Here is a 21,462-nt window from a genome sequence, read left to right as displayed (position 1 = left end):
TGTTTGCAAATTGAGCACCTGCCAGTAATTTGTTACTTTGTTGCGCGCTGCGAAAAAATAGTGCACCTTATAGTCTGGTGTGCCTTATATGATCTACAAAGTTGCGAAATTTGCCAACTCCCGGGGCGGGGGGGTTCACCTTATAGTCCGGTGTGCCTTATGGTCGTGAAATTACTGTACTTTTCTTGTTCTGCAGAGTGACTGAAGGCATTTCTGGAGGCCATGTTGTTTTTTGATTATTTAGTATATGTTGCTGGACTAGTTCTTTAATTCCTGCTATTACGGGGCACTGCAAAATAATAAACAGCATAACTTTTTTTATGAGTTCTTCTCGCTGCTGGAGAAGCTATTCATATCAAACACTAGAGAAAGTTAAAGGAATAAATTATTAATAAATCATACTTGTAAACTGAGCAATTTAAAGTCATTAGGTATTGAACAATATGTCTTTATATATATTTCTAGAAGCTTTACAGCTTGGGATGCAAAGGTACAGCACTCTAGTGGAATGTACTTCTATTGTGATACACCAGTGAACATCCTGTTGGCTGAATCCTGTGCCTTCCTCAGCTGCTACAGAGTCTACACATGTAGCCCTTACTTGTGTTTCTCAGGCTGGATGATGAAGTCTGTTGTTAGGAAGCTTGCCTTCCAGCTGTAGGGAAAAGAACATGAGGTATTTAACCATGTCTCACAATCTAGGACTTCTGAAGATCTGCTTGTCACAGCCCGTGGGCAGAGGGTGTGATGTTGGTTATAGGTTCTTTCAGGTGGAACAAAGGCACTGGACCACATGTCAGGGAACTCTTATGTTTTATTATACAGTCTTCTTAACTGTGGCAACCAGCTCAATGTTTGGCATTCGCTAACACACTCTTAAATCCTTACAGTACATTTCCACAAAAAAGTATCAACTAACAAGCCCTTAGTTGTTAGTTGTGTACAGTACACTTCACAACTCTAAAAACCTCTTCCCTCTTCAGAAGGTGCTGGCTCACAAACAAGCCACCATACCGCTACATAAAGGTAATGAGTTGGAGTGGGGGAACGGAGGACAAGTTTTGAAGGGGAGCAGGAAGGTGGCTGAGGACAGCACTGCCACAGCTCCATGGGACCCTCTCCTCTGATCACCTTTCGTGTAGCAACACTGAATATTTGAGACAAAACATGCTTAGTCTGTCCTCTACACTTCTCTACACAGGCATCTTTGCCCTAAATTCGTAATAGGCCACTATTATATAATTAAAAGATAATTAAAGTAAGGAGATTGTTTGTTTGTTTGTATTCAGGGTTTTTCAATTATCAAGCTCTCAATTCCTGTGGTTGTTTTACTTCCTCCCTTTCCTTCTGAAGCGTGTGTACTTGTGTGTTCACACGTGCACTCACCCACTCTCCCAGCCTATCCCCTCCCCATGCTGGCAGTCTTTATTATATATTTGTGAAAGAAAAATGAGATGTTGTATGTCTTGCAAGTAATTTAACTTTTAAGTGTTCCAGACATTGCCCTTCTTACTGCAGTGCATGTTTATTTATGGATATATTTGTCTTACGGAGATGAAAAAAGTCATTGAAATTCCGCACAAAAAGTAACCTGGTCAAGGTTTGCTTTCACTGAAGGTATCTTAATGATTGGAAGAGGAAAAAACGATTATAATTAGTTCTTAGTCTTTGGGGTACTCTACTTGGGGGGGTGGAGAGGTAGGAATACTTTTTTTTTCCTTGCATTTGTCTTGATAATGTATCAAGTAGCTGCTAAGGGACTTGATGAAATGTGATGCAGAATAGTAAATTATGCGCTGCAGCCTTCTTTGCTTCTACGTGAGGTGAGTGTGTAAGCACAAAGAGACTGGTGCACCTCCAAATTCAAAAAGCATTATATTCAGATTAGCAGGTCGCTGGAGATGCGTTGCTAATTGTTTTAGGGAACTCATTATGGGTATTATCACATATTAATTATGCATGGTAAGTAGGAAAAAAAGGGGGAAATCCTTGTTTTGTGATAACTCGCTCACTGAGTTATCTTTTCTTTCTTTCAAGACCTTGAGCGTTTTCTTAGAGATGCCAAACAGCAGTTATTGAATAATTAGAATTTAATTAACAAGAATTTTCACAAAAAAATGTTTTTAAAGTCTTTTGAGTAATAGCAAGCATGAATAAATCCTCTTTCAATAAGATCTAGTGCACTGATTCTCTCTGTATCTGGACTTACCTTTGTAATCACCCAGACCTTGTTGTAACAGTGGTTTTCAACAGTTTTGGGACAAAGAATGAAGGCTGAAAGAAGGAATTGCATTGTTGGCAATATTTTTGGTTGCTTCTTTGTAAATTACTGTCATGGGGAAACCTCTGGAAACCTTTGAAAGACTACAGTCAGCTATGTGTTGTTTTAGTGTACTAAGGCACTAAATGATGAGTTTATTTTTCCTCTTAGTTTGCTTAAATTACTTGTTCTATGTGGAGATGTGGTTGTAGGTAATTTTCAGAGACTTAGTATTACATGGTGGGGTTCTTATTTGTTTTGTGATAAAGACTTTATAAGAGCCTGTCTTTTTGGCATGATTGCAGAAAACCTACATATAGAACCATCAATTAACACTGGTAAATTATTTATAGTCTAAACAAGGCAGAGCTTTCTGTTCAGACTGATTGCTGCATCACAAAATAAGTGCACTTAGAAGGTGATTACAAAGTATACTACATAAAGCAGTATTGGAGATTTTTTTTCATTATTATTGTGATAGGTGTTAAAAAGATAAAAGACCTTGTAGTATACAAAAGAACTGAAGACATGAAGACTTGTCTGCTAAAGAAGGATGCTTAACATTTCCATTTCAACATCTTTTTATCTTAGAATAATAGCATAATTCAAAGCCAAGAAGGAAATGGTTCAAGTTAAACTTCAGTAAGACTGAAGTGATTCTGATTTAAAATAGAATACAATTCCAAGTGGTGACAGAAATGCTGCCCTCCTATTGCATTTTAAAAAAAAAGCTTTTCATTTTTTTCTAAATTATGCTAAATATAGGAATTGCTATTCATGCTCAGATTCAGTGTCCAGATTATTTGGTACCATCTCTGATGACAACTAATAATCACAGTTTAATAATCACCTTTTAGCTAGTGGGGGTTAATTTATCCACTTAAATTCTGTTGCTCTTGTATCAAGTAATTTTTAACAAAAACAGATTAAAAAATAGGCTATAGTTTATACTGATGTGTGCCTGGGACAATGAATTCTGTATATGATGCATATGTTCCAGTGTCAGCTTTTTATATGTTATGAGTCAGAAAGATAAGAAGTAATTGATCTGCCACTCATTATTGTAAATGCTGCTTGTCACATCCCTTTTTATTTTTTGCTCCATGAATTAAGCTCTTTAGAGTCTATTCAAAACCTCGCCATCTGAACAGGTTGTGTTTGGCATTTTTTGTTGTGATGGGGGCAGTGATATATAGGCAAGGCAATAGCTTGTTTGTTTGGTTTTTTTTCTCTCCAGAAGCATTGCGATTGCATTTCTTCAGACTCTTTCTATCAAAAACATTTTAACATAGAATAATATCTGTGGGATATAGCACATAGAACATTCCAGATGAGACCACTTTATATGTCTGTGAACACAAACAGTATCACCCAAGCTCTAAGTTTTTGCTGAGCTGGTCTCCCAAGTTCTGAGTTTTTACTGAGCTGTTTACAGTGATGTCCAGTATTCAAACCAAATGTTAGAAAATGTATATGTCATTTATTTTCCTGCAGCTAATGTGTACTGCCCCATTTCTTGACGATTTCATTTCATTTGACACTTGACTGCCCAGTAGACTACTTTTTCACTCCAATATTCTTACAGATGTTATCCCAGATGACCTACAAAAGTTTGTGTTAGCAGCAGATTTTACCAAGTATAGAGATAAGGATTACTAGTCAATACTTCCCTGAGAAGCACTGGAATTATTTTAAAATGCACTACAACTATTTTCTAAGATAGTGGCATGGAATGGAGCTGGCTTTTCATGTTAATAACTTCTTCACTTCATAGTTAGTTGCTTCAAATCCTCAAGGTTTTGCTGACTAGCAAAGATTAGTTGATGAGATTTTCATCCATTGCTGAAAATATCTTCTGCTCCAGAACATGTTTTCCTCCATTAAGAAAATGTTTTCTTTCTCCTGAACAGATACCTGGTCACAGTGATCTACTCAGTTTGTCTCCAGAACACGTTATTGTAGCTGAGACTGGAGATATTAGAGATTGCCTTTGGTCCTGAACTTCAGAATTATTACAGACTCGTAATATTACTGATTCAATAAAGTACCATGGGCAAAAAGCACAGTAATATGTAACTTTCTGCTTTTCACTTTTAGCAATGCAGTTATCGCAGGCAAATGGAAACAGAACCTTTCATTTTAGAAAGAATGATTATGTATCTGAGGTAGAATGCATTTGCAATCTTTAGATTAGCTACAGTATATCATTTGAAGACTGATATCAGTTGTAAGTTTTTAAATTTCCAATTTAAATTTTAAGATAATATTTTTGCAATTATAGTAATAACTAGTACAATGGTCATATGATAATTCCATAAAGAGTGGAGTAGGTGTTTGAAGTTTGGAAAGGTGGAATTCCTGTGGTCAGCTGTTCTAGAAGTCAGGAATAATGCTATGACTGTACCATGCTATGACCAATACTGCATCTGGGAATGCTTCCCTGGTTTCCTGATGTTTGTATGGTGCTCAGTGTGGTCATCATACTTACATTTAAGAACACGTTAAACCATGAGGGGATAAAAAGCATCATATTCATGTATGCTAGATCACAGGCATGGAGCCTGCTCTGGATAATTGTTGGAGCACGATGAAATAAATGTAAACATCTAAGACTGTAAGTACAGATGTCGTTTGTTGAAACAAAGCACTATACACACACACTGATTGGCATATAATTAGTGAACAATGCAGCTTTTTTCGTGAACAAGATTCCAGTTTCTTATTTTAGATGGCAAGCAAGTATTGTCCCTCGATTCTCCTCGGAGTCAGAGTTAGCAGAGGTCATTCCTGATAGAAATAAGAAATAAATTAGCTCTGCTTTCACCTGTGTTCTCTGCTGCCCTGGTCCAACAAGGAGCAAAAGCAACTTAAGCAAGACAAATTTTAGTTAATAGCTCAGCAACAAGAAAGGGAGGAAGAAGAGCTTGTACCAATGATTCCTGAAAGACTGTATTTTTAAGTATACTGCTGGAGAAGAATGAAGAATGTAGGCGTGAAGATTGTACAAGGCACAGAGGTCAGCATGATATAAGACATTCAGCTGAAAGTAGGAGAAAGAGATAAAGAATGCAATTAAGTGAAAGGATAGAAGATGTCTAGGGAGTAGAAGGAAATAAAAGCAAGGCATAAGTAATTGTGGGTAAGATAATATAGGGCCTTGGAGGTGAAAATGTAAACTTGAATTTGTACCTGCACTAAGTAATCTATATACTTTCATTATAAATAATAAAGAGTTAATAGTGTGCAGTAGCCCATTTGTCCTCACAGCTTTCTCAAGCATTTTGTAGGGAGTGTTGATGAAGAGTGAGGAAATAGTCTATAAGTTAATGATGTATATACTGAAATAGTAAAAGCATGTACTTTTTTGAGGCTAAGCATTTCGTCTCAAGAGGATTGGTGGATGATGTGACAGGCACAACAGTGCAGCAAAAACTCTTCAAACATTTAGGATGCTACATGTCTAAATTTAAAATCTCATGAAGATAGTGGAAAGAAGAGTCAGCTGCAAATGTGCACTTTGGCATGTCTCTCAAAGTAAAGAATTTTTTTTAGAAACACTCATGTCAGAGTTTCATATTCTATTCTAGTATTGCGTTAACTAGTAATTCTAAAGTGTTTGGACAATTTATTACTGTCCCTTTCTCCTGTCAATTGATTTTTTTTTTATCTTATCATCTTAGTAATCGGTTGAAGAGCAAGTATTCTTGAAAGATGATTGTTGACTTTGAGTAGGCTGGTGGAAAATGGTTTTATTGATACCTTCATATTTACAGCTCCTCTTTACAGCTGATATTACTAAGTGACAGCCTTAATTTTCTTTAAGATTATTAATATTTAGTACAATAACTTTGTTGTTTCTCTGATTTTGTTTAAATAATACAGTGCTGATGAATGGTAAATAAAATGTTCCATGTGTTGAATACTTAGAAAAGGCCTTCAGTGTAGTTTTTCTCAGAAATTTTTAAATGTGTCTGTTATTTGCTAGAACAGTTCAATCTCACTAGCTTTCACACCATTTTTAAAAATCTGTGAATTGAGTCCTTAGCTTCTCTGTCTGAGTTGAGTATGTGATCTAGCTTTGTGTAAAGTGATTACTAGTAAGAGCTTCAGGCTCAATGTCAGTCCAAGGATGAAGAAATCCATCACAGAATGCTGTATTTTAATAAAAGGATTTCAGTTACTCGGCAGTATAAAGACATAATAATGCTTGTGACATGCTGTGGTGTATTGCTTTAGGATCAAACTGAACATTGGAATAATAGCAGCATTGAGAAGAAAGGAAAAATAGGATGTCTGATTTGAGCATTGCTTTTTCTTCTATTGATTTCTATATTTAGCATAGTGTATGGCATGTCAGGCCCTGGTTATAAAGACCTGTAAAAGAAGGTACTTGGATTCCTGGTCTTGCACATTAGGAATCAAGCAGCATGTGATGCATAGACTCGCACAGAATTGGATGGATCCTAAGGAAGATCTGCTACCAGATGCAGATGTTTGAGTTTGCATTAAAAGCTTGTTTACAGACCCACAAAAGAGCTGAGAGGTGACAGCAGGTGGGGGATCCCAAATCACATCTTCCCAATAGTTCTGACTAGTGTCACAGAAGTCATCATCCCATCAGGTGCCCATCTCCATATGGTCAGGGCAGCACTGAGTCCCAAAGGTAGACAGAAGCTCAGATTAAGTTCTTAAAGGGAGGGACAGCCTGATCAGAAGTGCTGTCAGGGTAAATCAATGATGGATTAATCCTTTTGGATTGAGGGGAGATGCTGCCTTGGGTGTGGCACTCAGTATGGGATGCAGAGGAAGAGGATTTGGGGTTTGATCAGGATTTATTACAGGGCAATAGGATAAGAGAATAAAAAACATTGGATGCGTAGATAGGCCAGACATTTGTCTGGCCGTGCACAACTCCTTACCAGTGCAGTGTCTCTTGTGTTAGCAAATTCCACTTCTAACTCTTCCTGGCTGAAGGGCATCTGGTCTATGGTCTCTGTGTGTGTGGCCAGAAACCAGACCCAGGCAGAGGCCATTGTACATGGTGCCAGCAGCTGGAGCAAGCATGGGTCTGGGTGCTAGCAACTGGGCAAAATGAGGTGCCAGCCCACAGCCTGGGGCTATAGTCAGCAAGCCTAGCCCAGGCATCTGCAGATCCAGTGGCCAGGCTGAGTGCAATTGTGTGAGCACTAGAGAATGAGGCAGCTGAATGACCCTGTGGGTCCTTGGGAGTGCTGAGTATAACTGCACTGATCTAGCCTTATGTATATATATATATATATATATATATATATATATATATATATATGTATATTTTTGTGTGTGTTTGCTGGTGCCTGCTAGGAGAGATACATGGTCAGCCTTGCTACTCTTTGGCCTGGGGGCATGGAGCTGTGGCTACCTCCCCTTTATGAGCCTATTAGATGAGGCTCTATCCCTAAACAGCTGTAACCCATTTCCTAGAATCTAGTTTCCCTAGGATCACGTTTCTCTCTGTGAAGGGAGACTGGATAACCTGGTTGTGTTCCACTTAGGTATCATGGTCCTGTTTCAGTCTCCTAATAAACTACCTTCTTTCTAAACATCTCTGAGAGCCATTTAAGCTGAGCTGCATAGCAGAAAATATGCAAAGTAAATGCAGAGCTGTGCCCCTACTCTGTTTCCTCTACCCCTTTCCGTACTGCCCAAAGGTGGGGGATGTTTTCTCAGTTAGGGTAGTCACCATAAAAGTCTATTTAAATTTCTAACTTTATACTTTATGTATTTGTACAAGTGAGTTTGTAAATATTTCTTTCTTTTTCACTTAGAATTTCTCTTACAACCCTGCCTTCCTTCTTGCATCAAAAGAAAGAAAAGGGATAAATTGTTTAAGCAGAATCTGGATTTTCTGTTTACAGAGCAATAAATGTTCTGAAATGAACTGCAGTTGTATGTGTTGTAAAATTGCTTTTGTTTGACAGGTTAATAAATCTTAGTCAAAGGCCTGAATGACTAGAGATATTAAAAGCTTGTGTTACCTGACAAAACCAAATAAGCCAACCATCTTTTTGCACTTCTTTATAAATACAGCAAAGGGCTCAGTACTATTTCAATTGACCATGACTCTCATTTTGTTTGCAAAGCCTTTGTCTGTGGGTCTTCCATGCAGTTTGTATGGCTTTTTCATGTGGGTTTTGTTCGCTTCTTTGTGTGGAAAACATAAACCAAAATTATCTTAATTGGCAAATGTTTAAAATGCTGTACTTCCTCAACAAGTACCCATATTCATGGTATAGACACCTTCCAGTACTTTTGCAGCTATGAATAAGCCTGGCAATTGTAGAGAATTTAAATCAGTGTTGTCAAACCTTGATCTTGTGGAGTTACTGTTATGTCACTTTCCTGCATAGACATACAAGTCTACCCTATATACACCCTTCAGTAAGGATCCTTCCAGCAGCTGGATTTAGGTACTTAGTTGTTCCTGGATTCCAGTCTTGCACTTCCATCATTCCACAGAGTGTCTCCTGTGCACACACAGACATCTCTTTACAGCAGCTGGCCAAGGCTGCCCTGTGCCTACCCTGTTCCTCCAAGAGCCAGGACTGACTCTGCTTTTGCCCATAAAGTCATGCCTGGCTTCTAGGGCACTTCACCTATTTGCCAGCTACTCCAGCATACTCCCTCACACCCTCACTTGCCCACCCATCATCACTGCACCGCTGCACTGAGAGCATGTGGGATTCCTGGTCCCATGGCAGGACTTACACTGAGCCCTCCATGCACATGTGTGTGCACAATTTAAGCCCTTTTCTAATGAAAACCATTAGAAATGGAGTTTAGTTGGAGGAGACAGGACAGACTACACATACTGTTGCAAGAATGGCCAAGAACAGATGGCCCCTACTGACACCCCACCAGCCCCTTCCGTCTCACATTCCCACAGGGTGCCCTGACCCATGGAGCTTCTCCTGTTGGCATGTCTGTGTGGGTCTGGGCTGCTGGCATGCACAGTGGCTGACCCAGGGCCTCACAGGGCTGCTGGGGCTCATCTTGTCCCATCAGGCAGCACAGGAATGAGCTTCTGGTGGGCTGAGGGGGTGTGTGACTGCTGGGGTGTGTCTGGGAGCAGCTGGCCCAGGGTGTTTCAGGCTCACCCCACCTGCTCTCATTGTTTCTGCCATTTCTTCACATGTACGGTTCTGTCATATAAACTGATACGTACATATATGTGTGCATTTCTGCATATGAAAATGTACAGATCCCTCTCTGTAGAAAAATTGGCAATTTTAAGCACTTGTGTTCCACACATGCTCATTGAAATTATTTGTAATATGATGTTTCATAAGCACAGAGTATTTGGAAGGAAATATTCTTATTAATTAAGTTCGGCCTACCTGAACTGTGCTCCTTTTCTTCAAGGAAGGTAGTCAGGAAGGCAACTAAAACAGAGAGAAAAACTTTTTTTAGTTTATAAGAGAAGTAGAAAAACATGAACAGAGCCTTGGCTGGATACCTGTGGCACTACCACTGCAAAGCACAAGAACATCTGATTGAGAAAAACATTCTGAGTTCCTGGGGAACAACTTCTCTGTTCATCAAGGCGTAAGATACTGGGTAACTATGTGAACTAGCTCAAAAGGACAATTGTCACTTGATTTTGTAATATTTTCTTCATGTTACTTTTGGTAACAAAGTTAAAATGTGACTTAGTTGAGCATTTCTAGACAGAGTAATTGTTTCTTTCCAATTCTAATCCATCATCTTGATATCCAGTAGAACTACCTGTTAAATTCCTACTTTTGTTGTCAATGAGGAGACTGTTCTCTATGGCTTTAAAAGTATCAAAGTGGTTTTTTTCTGCAGTTGCAGGATAAATGGAGAAAAAAGAACTTTTAGTGTCTTTTCTCACACTGTTCTGCTTCCTGAGACTAGAACTTACAAACTTTTGAAGACTATGAAACAGATGTTTCTAGCCACACCTTCAAGATCTCCAGACTGAGAACATAAATCCCAGTCAGTCTTTATGTGTGGATGAGATTTTCAGTCGTCAGTCTTTAGACATATTTACTATTTTATTTATCTATTTTCTCCATTCAGTGATGAATCTTACCTATAGCTCACTAGAAGCAGCTGGAATCAATTAGCAAAGACTTGAAATATGATAGAAATGTCATATAATAGACCACTACAACTTCTTAAAAAAAAACAAAAGGAGGAAAAAAATCACATGAGCCATTTCCTATGTGGTGTATCACAAAGTTTGTTCATCTGACAGGCAGCCTATCTTCTTTTATTTTTTGTAGTCACAGCATATTTTACCAGGTAACCAGAACATATAATTCAGAGGACTGTGTGGCAGTTATACTTTTTCACCTTGACACACCTGTTTCAGTCTGGCTTCCCTAGGGAATCTTTATATAATGTCTGGGTGCTGAAGCTTCCAAGTTATCAGTAAAGTGCTGCTTGTAGCACTCAGCTGCTTGTCAGTTTATCCAGATTCTTGACAATATCTTAGCATCTATTTCTGAACTGATTGTATTACTGTACTAGAGGTACTTTCTTTCAAGTCATGTGTTGTGATGGTTAGAGCAATGTAAAATCACTCTTTCCAGTATGCCATGGTAGTCTAACTAATACATAAATACACATAATTTGTTTTTAAATAGAAGAAAAGCAGAATGGATTGTGTTTATGCAGACACCTCGGATTTTTTTTTCCAAACAAGTGTGTGTTATAAGCACATTAACTCTCATTCAGGTGCTTCTCTGTAATTTGATTGCAGGCATTTGCAGAGAAGGCAATTTGTCTTTGACTTAACTGTGAAGAAATGTGTTTATGTCAGTATTGGGGTGACTGAGACACTTCCTAATGGAGTGTTTTATATTCTCATCATAGGTTTTCTAATGGTCACTTAGCAATAAGTTGTGTCTGTATTTTTTGCACATTTGTCATCCAGACCTTTAAATTTAGAAGTTCCATTACAGTGCCTTCTATCTCTGCACCAGTGAATCTAGCTACACCTTTTTGAACAGGAAAGAAAACCCAACTGATTTCCTGCAGTCAGAAAAAAAGGTAATTACAATGTCTGGTGGACACTTGAGTTGACCATGAGCCAGCAATGTGCCAGGAAAGGCAAAGTGAGCTTGGAGAAGAGAAGGTTCAGGGAAAGATTAATGTAAGTAAATACCTGAAGGGAGAATGCAAAGAGCCAGGTACTTTTTAGTGGTGCCCAATGATAGAACCAAAGGAAATCGACACAAACTGAAAGACAAGATGTTCCCCCTGAGCATCAGGAACACTTTTTCACCATGAGGTTGACTGAGCACTGTTGCAGGTTACCCAGAGAAGTGACAGTCTCTCTCTCCTTGGAGATACTCAGAGATTGTCTGAATGTTATCCTGGGCTGTAGGTGTCCTTGCTTGAGCAGGAGGTTGACCCAGGTGACCTTCAGAAGCTGCTTCTGATTTCAGTCACAGACTCACAGAGTATTCTGAGTTGGAAGTTATCCACAAGAAACATGCGTCAGCCTCTTAAGTGAATGGCCCATCAGGGCTCAAACCCACAACCTTGGCATTATTAACACCATACTGTAACCAGCTATCTGGGAATCATGTGATTCTAAGTCCAAGCAATACTTACATACCATTTGCGTATTTTCTGTGTATATGTGTATATTATGTGGGGTCCATTACATAGCAATAAATTGTTAATAATTGCAAAGCAAAATAATGTGGCAGCAGGCTTTAGAGTAACAATTCAAACAGTCTCAGAGATGTGGACACAGTTTAAATCGGAAATTAGCCCTCATCCCTTTTCTAAAGACTCACTCATGAAGGTCAGCAAATGCAGGGTACTTCAGATCAGCTGATTCACTAAGTGATTCTTACTTTTAATATAAAATCATTGTATTTGATGAACAAGTAGTTTTCACCTAAACATGTGGCCTGATGAAGTGTTTTGAGGACTTTGCCCATGAGAGGTTGTTTTACAGGCAAATGCATGGTAGTTTTCCTTTTGAATTTGTCTACCATCTGTCAGCTCTATACCCTGTTGAATCTGAACATTATTTGCGGTTGAAATATACAGAATGGGAGGAAGTTTTAGATAAAAATGATATTAACAAAAGCTAATGAGAACCCAGATACTGATAGACTTGTTTCTTTGAAGAACTGAATACCCAAAAGAATTTATGGCAGAAGTTGTGTGACAAGCATACGAACTAGTTGATGATACCATGGCTGGTATTCCCAAAGTAATGTTCATGGTAAGCCAGTGTCATGGCTCTGTTAGTTACTGATCTATCTTAAACTGAGTAAGCCTCATGACGCAGAGCGAGAGATTATCTGTGTGGAGAACATATACACCATGTATTTATCCACATGCATACATGCACAGAGTTAAATAAACATGTTTTTCTGGTTTTGTTCATTGTTTACTGTTATGCATTCATTTATATGCACACTTTATTCCTTTCATGGAAAATGATCTATTACTCTTCCTGTAAGCATGCCTAAGTCAAAATAAGAACTGAGAGCATTTGTTTGATGTGACTGTTAGCATTCTCTTACCTGGTAGAGCTGGTCTAATAGAAAAATAGGCACAACTGAATAACTGTGTGTCATCAGTGCATTTTAAAAGGTGTTACTATGCAGTATGTTAAATATTATATTATATATATAAAATTAGATCATATTAGGGGAATTTCAACAAAAGCATGTTGAAATATTTTGAGGTTAAGACTCAAATAGGTTTCTACATGTGAATTCATTTTAAGAGTATATTGCATTTCTTATTTACAGAAATTTTAGGGCTTGGAGTTTACAGTAGAAAAAAATTTTCTAGAGGAGCAGTCTGTTTTAATGGTTGATTCACATAAAACTGCTTGATATTCACTCGCTTTCTTTCTCTGTATTTTTCATAGCTTGAAATACCTGGTATTGGCTTCTCTAAAATAAACAAAGGAAGCTGATAAAAACAAGCTAAGAGATCAGTGTGAAAAACACAACTTCTCTACTGGAATCTTCAAAAAATAATTATGAATTTTTTAGACTTTCTTCTCAATACATAAAACATTCTTATTAATTTTTTTTTTTTTTATCAATAATAATTGTATTGATCTAGTAGAACTTGAGTGCACTAACAGTTAATCCCTCATTCAGGGTTAGGAGAGTGGGTCCATTTAGTTGATTGTTTCTCATAATAAATACTGCAAAAAGAGTATATCACACATAGTGTATGTAGAAATATGGGGTTTATAATTGATCTTTTACTTTGGTGTTAGATTTCAAATTCTTTAGAAATACTGTATTTAGCACACAGAAATAATTTTTCAGGTAAAGAGATTTGTGTAAGAAATTTTGAGTTCTGAGTGTCATTTGCTTTCAGAGTTGAAGCAACTTTGCAAACTAAGAGGCTGAGAAATCATCTTTTGAAATCATGAGGACAGTTACTTAAATAGATCTGGTTATTGGTGTAATGAGGCTTTTCATTTCAGATCTGTTTTTTTTAGATTGCTGTTGCAAAACTAAATTATGGACTTATGACATTCCTAACCATAACCCAATGTCCACAGGTTACTGTTGAACGAGCATATTCATAAGTACTTGCACAGCCATTTTGTGGGTTTACACATACAATCAGCTTTAGGCATGCCAGGTATAAGATAGTAGGTTGAAGGGATAAACCTGCCCAACAAGAACATTTATATTCCTCTTAACTTGAGGAGTTAATACTTTTTCCAACTTAGTTTTGTACATTCTTCTTCACTTTCCTCTGAAAATCTATATAGAGAAGAGAGAATTGCCATTTTTAATGGGTTTTGGGGTTGTTTTTCTGTAGTTGAAATATATAGAAAATAATTATTAGAATTTTGTTGGTGTTTTGTTTGTTTTATTTAAAGGTGATAGTTTCTGGTTTTGTGCTTGGAGTTTTATACTAATAATCGTAAACATTTTCTACAATTACTTTCAGCTTTGAATTTTGAAAGAAAGGCTCTTTTCTTCCTGATCAGGAAGAGTTAAAGTGTAACACAGCCATATCTCACCAAGTCAGTCCAGACTGGTGACACACTTGTGTACAGTTCAGTGAGAGGCTTGTACTGAATAGAAAAAAAAGGACCTTTTCCATGACATTTTTGCACTCCCAATGAAAACCTGTTTAAAGGTTAATGCCTCTTCTCACCCTTTCTCTCTTTATTGAAGAAATTAAGAATTGATCTATGTCTGAAGCATATAGGGGCTGTTATTAACACTTCCATCAGAGATTACGCAATCATTAAATAATGTTTTGATCAAATTCATATATATTTCACTATGCAGGCTGATCTTTCTTTGTAGAAAAAAAACACTGGTCAAGGAGGTGTTATAGAACAAAATCAAACTATTGCCAAAATAGATTTTTAAAAAATTAGCTTGCTCCATGAGAATCAAGTGCCTTCTGCAGCACCTGCTGAGGCAGCTGTAGGCAAGTGATGGTGTCCAGTTACCCAAAACAAGCAGGAATAGTACCTGCTCTGGCAGCCTACACCTATGGGTTTGTCCACATTCCCTGTGGAAAAAAGTTCATTTCTCTTATTCAAGAAATACTTTTGCTGCCTACTTCCAGTTTCACTTTGAGGCTTCGAATTTGGATACATCAAACCAGTTCCTCCTTTGGGTGTACCTGGTTTATATTTTTGATGTATTTTCTCATGAGATGGGCCCAGCCTCTTCTCCAAGGTGTAGAGTCATCATGCAGTAGGAAACAAGCAGAAGATGGAACACAAGAAATTCCTAGATTCTTAGAAAACCATTTTCACCATAGGTCTGGTTTCACTGTATGGGAACAGCTGTCCAGGAAGTATGTGGAATCAGTGTACTTGAAAATGCTCAAAACTCTCCTGGCCAAGGACCTGAGCAGCCTGCTTTGGCTAGACATGTGTTGAACAGAGTGTTTCCAAATGGCCTTCAGGCACCCTCTCAGTGTATTTCGTTCTGCAGTTCTGAACTCTATGTGCAAGGTTTATTGCTTGAATGTGCTGTGTATTACATGTCAAGGAAGGCAGTGAGTTTGATAAAGATAGTTCTCTGTGGAAGGAAGGGCAGCACAAATTAGTTTAATTAGTTAAATTCGTTGTACAGAATTACTTTTTAGGCTACTTTTAGAGATAAGTGACATAAAACTCCAGCATGTTATGCAATATGAGTAGCCTCAGTAGAGAAGATCTTGAGTATTTGCCTTGTGTTCTTCATAAAGGAACAATACCCTTCTATGGCTAATCCAAGCTGCAGTTGATTGAGTTAGATCTCTGCTGCTGGGATAATTGAATACTGTTTCAGAAATGCCTGAGAATTTCTTGCAGCCTCTAACACAAGTTACCATACAAAGTTCCCAGTGTGCTGTCCTTAAACACACAGTGCTCTGTGAAAAGAATGCTCCAGCCATCCGGAATGATCAGAGTAACCCCGCATGTAAATGTGACCTTCTCCCTGCCTCACAGAGCCGCTGTGTCTGGGGCTGACTGTCACTCACAGAAACACTTCTTTTCATTTTATCAAGTCTTGAAAACTAGCAAGAAATATGAAATTTCTCCTCCTCCTTCTCCATCCAAACCATTGTTTTCCTTCTGGCCTTCCTTCAGATAACGTCCTGTGCACTGGTTTGTGAGAGAGGAACTGCTGGTGCGCTCTGAAATGTAAAATGGCATTTATGTAAGAGCTAGAAACACAGAGTGATCTAATTATGTGCAGATGCAACACTTCTTTTTAATTTATTTTTTCGTTTTTGAAATTATGCAAATGATTTTTTGTTTTCTAAGTTTTATGGCATTATTATATTGGTCTGTAACATACTCCTAGTAGTGAGTTAATAAAAATCTGAATTAAAAAGCATATATGCATGTAATTTCCAAACAGTTCTTAATATGAATCATTGACTCATAAGGAATAGTGGCTGTAGTTAGTATGCTGAATATTCTGGTGCTTGCTTAATTCATTTGATTTTAAGTTTACAGTTTATTCATTTGTTATAGCATTTAAAAACATCTTGGCTTACTCCTCATTTTCCGTAATGGAACTAAGTTGTGGGGCTTTAAGCTGCATTACTTTCTTAACAGCATATTTAATATGTTGCTGTTATTCCTGGCTGGTCAAATTGGCATGTCCTTAAAATGAAATGTAATTCATTAGTGTATTCACTATTGGAATTTTTCCCAACTATTTCTGGAAGGAGTGTAAATCCGAAGATTAGGAGAAAAATATTAATCACATTATTTCATTGTTGTTTTTTCTTAATTCATCAGAGAATTAACACAGTAGGAGACCAAAACTGCAAATATTGCAGCTGCTTAAAATGAATTAATTCAATAATGTTTAAGTAATTCTGATAGTAAATGGGTCACCCAGAAATACATTTTCCCCTTTTTGCCAGGTATTTTGAAAATCAAAACATAGGAAAAAAGCAAACATAAATTGAGCGAAAAAATAGCCTAGCGTCTGTGTTATGATGTTAAAATTGTTGTTTCTCTTTATTGTGAATTTCCACCACCTGCCATAGATAATAAACAGCACCTTTTAAGCATCTCAACGTTTTGTATAGGATATGGAGGGATCCGTGTTATATTCTGATTTATATTAGGGTTCTTGAAAATTTCTGGATCACTCACATGACCAACACAATTGGTTAGTACTGGAATTATTTTGAAAATCTAAATACATTGAGCAAGGAAAAATTACAAGAGTTGTTGAACAAACCACAAACAGTCATTGCAATAGTAATATCTTTGAGGCTTATAATTTACTTCTTAAATGCTACTTAGTTTTGAATTTTAATAATATAGTATGGGCTAGTTTTTCACAAAGAAAAAATTAAAAATACTTCTGGTAATGAACAATCAGCAAGTTAGAAATGAAAGGCCTGAGCACTTTCTGGTTTACCGAAATCAAGTGTCATTCTGATATCCATGTGACCTGGCTGTACTTGGTGAATTCCTTCATTCAGCCTCTCGCGGGGCTTTTTTTTTGAGATAAGATGAAATTTCAAATAGTCCTTAAACACTTATAGAAACTGTATTGTGCACATATACATAATGTAATAGGGGTACCAAATATTGATACAGTGCAAATTTTACAAATCACTCATCACGCTTTTGACCAGTTGATAAGATTATGAAGGGGGAAAGCATCAATTAAAAATAAAGAAGTTACAGAGTATAAGATGCAGTCCATAAGAAGCCTAAAACATGTCGCATTCTGATACCAAATGTTTCTGTGTCATTTGAGGACAGATGATGAAAACTTCCATTTTTTCTTTACAGAACAATAGATGGTAGTGTTAAACTTGCAGATGAATTCTGTGTGTATAAATCATGGCATCTTTAGTCTCATCCTTCAGTCTGTTTTGGAGCTGATATAGTAGTATCGTATGTCGTCAAGGGATACTTGTTTGATAAGCACTCACTATGCATATATATTACATTCACAGGTCTTCCAAAATCCTAATTTTAAAACTGATTTTAATCTTTTATCCTTCCAGTCTTCTTGGTTATCACTAACCGCAATAATACTTACGGATATCCCTTTTAGTCACATACTTATTCCATCCGGACTTTTGCAATATATAGGGTGGAGAGGGCCTGCTGTACATACCAAGAGCCAAAGTAACACTCTTTTCTTATATTCTTACATTTAATGTAGGAGGATGAGGTAATGAGGTGCTGCAGTAATACTATTTCTTCGTCTGGTTAAGTGATTAATTTTTCTTTTTTTAGATTCATAGAGTGAAATATAAATTAATATACTTTGCTATACTTTTTAAGCATTTGGTTAATTCCAAAGTGAGAACTGTCCTATATTAATATGACCTTTTGAGACATCTCATAGGAGTAGTATTGATTAGTGACACAAGTTTTAGAAATAATGCACAGAAGCAGCCAGAATCTGAGCTGAAGTCTGTATAAATCTCATCTGTCTCTCAGTTGGAGTGATGCTGATGTTGCAATACTTATGCAAAATGGGAAAGAATTTGGCTGCTTTCATATCTCTAAATTTAGTGTGTGGGTGGTCCAGGACAGTGAAGAGTTTATAACATCTCTATATATTAATAAATCCATTTTGTGTGTGAACCTTTCATCATTCATTAAAATTGTGACTGCTGTTGACAATAAATTTCAATAGAAAGAAAGACTTAAGGAAGACCTAGTATACTTATTTCCTGTATCATGCAAGACACTGTAATTATGGGTCATTTGCCTGGTTTTTTTGGTAATTAAGAGTTTTAATTGTGTCTAGTTCCAGGGAATTAGTTAAGCTTTTCATTATGCATATTGCCTTCTGTAATCATCGGTTCCTCTTGTACAGTAAGCTTAGTGACGTCGTGGAAGTCAATTAGGTCTTTCAAGGCAGAGCAGCGAAGTACATTCTTTTGTATGAGCTGGATCCGAAAAGGTTTCTGAAAGATCTTGATAATGCTTTTCTGTGCAACATTTAAGCTTATTCTTCAAGAAGCAAAGCCTGTCAGAGTTTCCTTTATTGTCTTCAGAGTGCTTAAGATCATGAACTAAGCTATTGTTAAGAACAAAACCTATAGGCATGCTTCCATTCTAATAGCAATTGTACAAAGCTTTCCAGGATCAGCTGGTTACATATTTGTAGTTAGTGATAATGAGCAACATTTGAAAGTATCATATTGTTCAAACTGGAATGCAGTGACTGTATGAAGGAAATGAGCACAAAAGAGATTGGTGTGATTCCTTTGGCTCACTAAAAGTCAATTAATTAAGTTTTACTTTATTACATGCAAGGTAGAAAGCACCTTTTACTTTTCTCTTGACAGACTCCAAGTGTTTGCTGATATGTTGAAAGGCAAGAATCAGTATTTTAAAAAGAAGTCAGGAGAAGGTTCTTTCTTATTTCCCCTTCCACAGTTCCTGATAGATGGGCATAGATAGGGCAGATATTAAATAGATCTTGAATTTTTTTTTTCTTTGAATGTAGTAAAGCTTTTGCAAGTTGCAACTTGGTTCCCTTAGAGCACAGCCAGAAGAAACACTGTGCATCCTTTATGTTCTGCAGTGAAATAGCTGTGTGTGTGAGAACTTAAAAGGTGCAGTATGATGTTGTATGTTCATAGAATCATAGTATATTCTGAGTTGGAAAGGACTTTCAAGGATCATCAAAGTTCAACTCCTGGCCCTGCACAGGACAGCCTCAGAATTGCACCATGTGCCTGAGATCATGGATTAACAGAAGTGAGGAAAATTGCCCTAACCATCCCAACATCTGTTTTCAATTACTAAAATTACTTGTGGCAGTGATTTTGGCATTAGTAATAGTAGAAGTGCTGATAATATTCATAATGAATGCAGCATGAATTGGAGAAGTGTTAGAAACCGTGCATCAGTATAGGTCAGGATTTTTGAGATCCTTGAATGCCAAAAGTTGCTTTGGGTTATCCATGACCAAAAATTCAAACTGAACTTGCAGGTCATGGACAGGAAGAGGCAGGAAGAAATACTTCATTATATAAATTCTGGAATGAGCTCCAGAAACATTGTCATTCATTACATAAAATTTCAGACCATATTATTTTTATATATTTATCTTATTTGTTTATTATTTAGTATTCTGATATTAAATTATAAAATCCACATAAATAATGTATGATTGTTTTTGACAGCTTTGCTTCCAAACTGCAGTCTGGAATGATTGTGACTGTTGTAAGGCATAGAAGTTCTACCTAACTAAACTCTCTCTTCTCTAAATATATTCTTCCAATATAATTGCTTGTTTTCTTTCTCATCATTGCTGTGGAAGAATTAAGCAAATAGAGTATGACTTGACAGCACTCTTCTGATAAGTAGTATCTTCCTCCACTCATCCAAAGTCCTACTGTTGACCCAGATAGTTTAGTGTTCCCTATACCTTGTGTATGTAGGAAATGCCATCCATATCCTTGAGTGAAAACACTCTTTTGCCATTTTGCAGGTTGTAAAGTTGGCTTGGAAAAGTTAAATTGCCTGCTTATAAAGGTATTTAGGCACTTGCTTAATTTTACTTTAAGCTTGTGATTAAACACATCCCTATAAAAGCACTTAGGAACATCTGGATAACCAATTTCTGGGATATAAGTAAGTGTATTGATGTTTTTTGAATTGAAATTAATTAAAGGTTAATTACCATGCAGATGTTCAAACTGAGAGGTTTGCTCTTGTTCTAATTAGGAGCATCTAAGCCAATAATCAAATTTAGTTTTTCTATCAAGTTTCATTCAGGATCATTCTCTCTTTTAAAACAAGCTATTAGAAGTTCATAGTAACATTATTTTTTCCCCTCACCTCTTTGTTTCTCAGTGTCTTGTGTTTGAAGATTCACCACAGGGTGTCAAAGGAGCCCTGGCAGCAGGAATGCAAGCGGTTTTGATTCCAGATGAAAATTTAAATCCAGATCTTAAAAAGGAGGCAACACTGCTGCTGAAATCCATGGAAGATTTCCAGCCAGAACTGTTTGGTTTACCAGCGTATGATTGATACCTTGTGCCTATGAACATGTTCTTGACTGGAGATAAATTAAAAGTTAAATGAAATTTTATTTTGATTTTATTATTGGTTTTCATCTTTTACTCTCTTTCTCTAAACTAGAGCACAAAAATCCTGTTAACGCTCAGTCTTTTGCACATTATCTTTGTTGAATTGTCTGGAATGTTTGTGATATGTCCTTTTGATAAATGCTAAATTAAAGCAAAGTTAAGTGAATCCAACCTTGTTCTATTCACATCATAATGTTTTCTGGGAATATTATGAAACTATTTAGACAATTTATTGTAACTGCATTGGAAGCTTCTTGTTCTGTTTCCACTTGAATTACTGTTTACATCATAATCAGAAATCTGTTCTGGATTGCCTTTTATCTCATTAAATTTTTTTTACACCATTATTGCTGTCAGTGTGTTCATCCTTTTCCTCATCCCATTGATGCCTTGGCCTGGCTACATAGAAGAGAGGGTATTCAAAGTTAGGAGAATAAAGTGGGTGTTTATTAAAGGCCTTCAATAGATACACCTTGGGCAGTCAAAAGCCTTCCAGAGGCTACACTCAAGGTGGACAATGGTCATGAGTTTTTCAGACAGATATAAGTTTGGGCTATCAGAGGTTTACTGTCCAATTACAGCCTCAGGTAGAGAAGTCATATTCCCCCAGCTCATTCTCCTCCCCTCCAATTCACTTTTGTTTATACTTTTTGGGGCCTCTG

The 21,462-nt window shown here is 37.0% G+C and overlaps 1 protein-coding gene across 1 annotated transcript in view; it reads left to right on the top strand.

The window, feature by feature from the left end:
* Positions 1-21,144, top strand: part of LOC116992462 (pseudouridine 5'-phosphatase) — a 67,110-nt gene extending 45,966 nt beyond the window's left edge. Inside the window, exon 4 of the mRNA XM_033052131.1 lies at positions 20,565-21,144. Coding sequence (XP_032908022.1) covers positions 20,565-20,741 — 177 coding nt within the window. The 3' untranslated portion in view covers positions 20,742-21,144. The remainder of the gene's footprint in view (positions 1-20,564) is intronic.
* The last annotated feature ends 318 nt before the right edge of the window (positions 21,145-21,462 follow it).

Source organism: Catharus ustulatus, chromosome 2 (assembly GCF_009819885.2).
Source record: "Catharus ustulatus isolate bCatUst1 chromosome 2, bCatUst1.pri.v2, whole genome shotgun sequence".
In the NCBI taxonomy this organism is placed as follows: Eukaryota; Metazoa; Chordata; class Aves; order Passeriformes; family Turdidae; genus Catharus; species Catharus ustulatus.
This window is presented reverse-complemented; position numbering and strand designations above follow the sequence as displayed.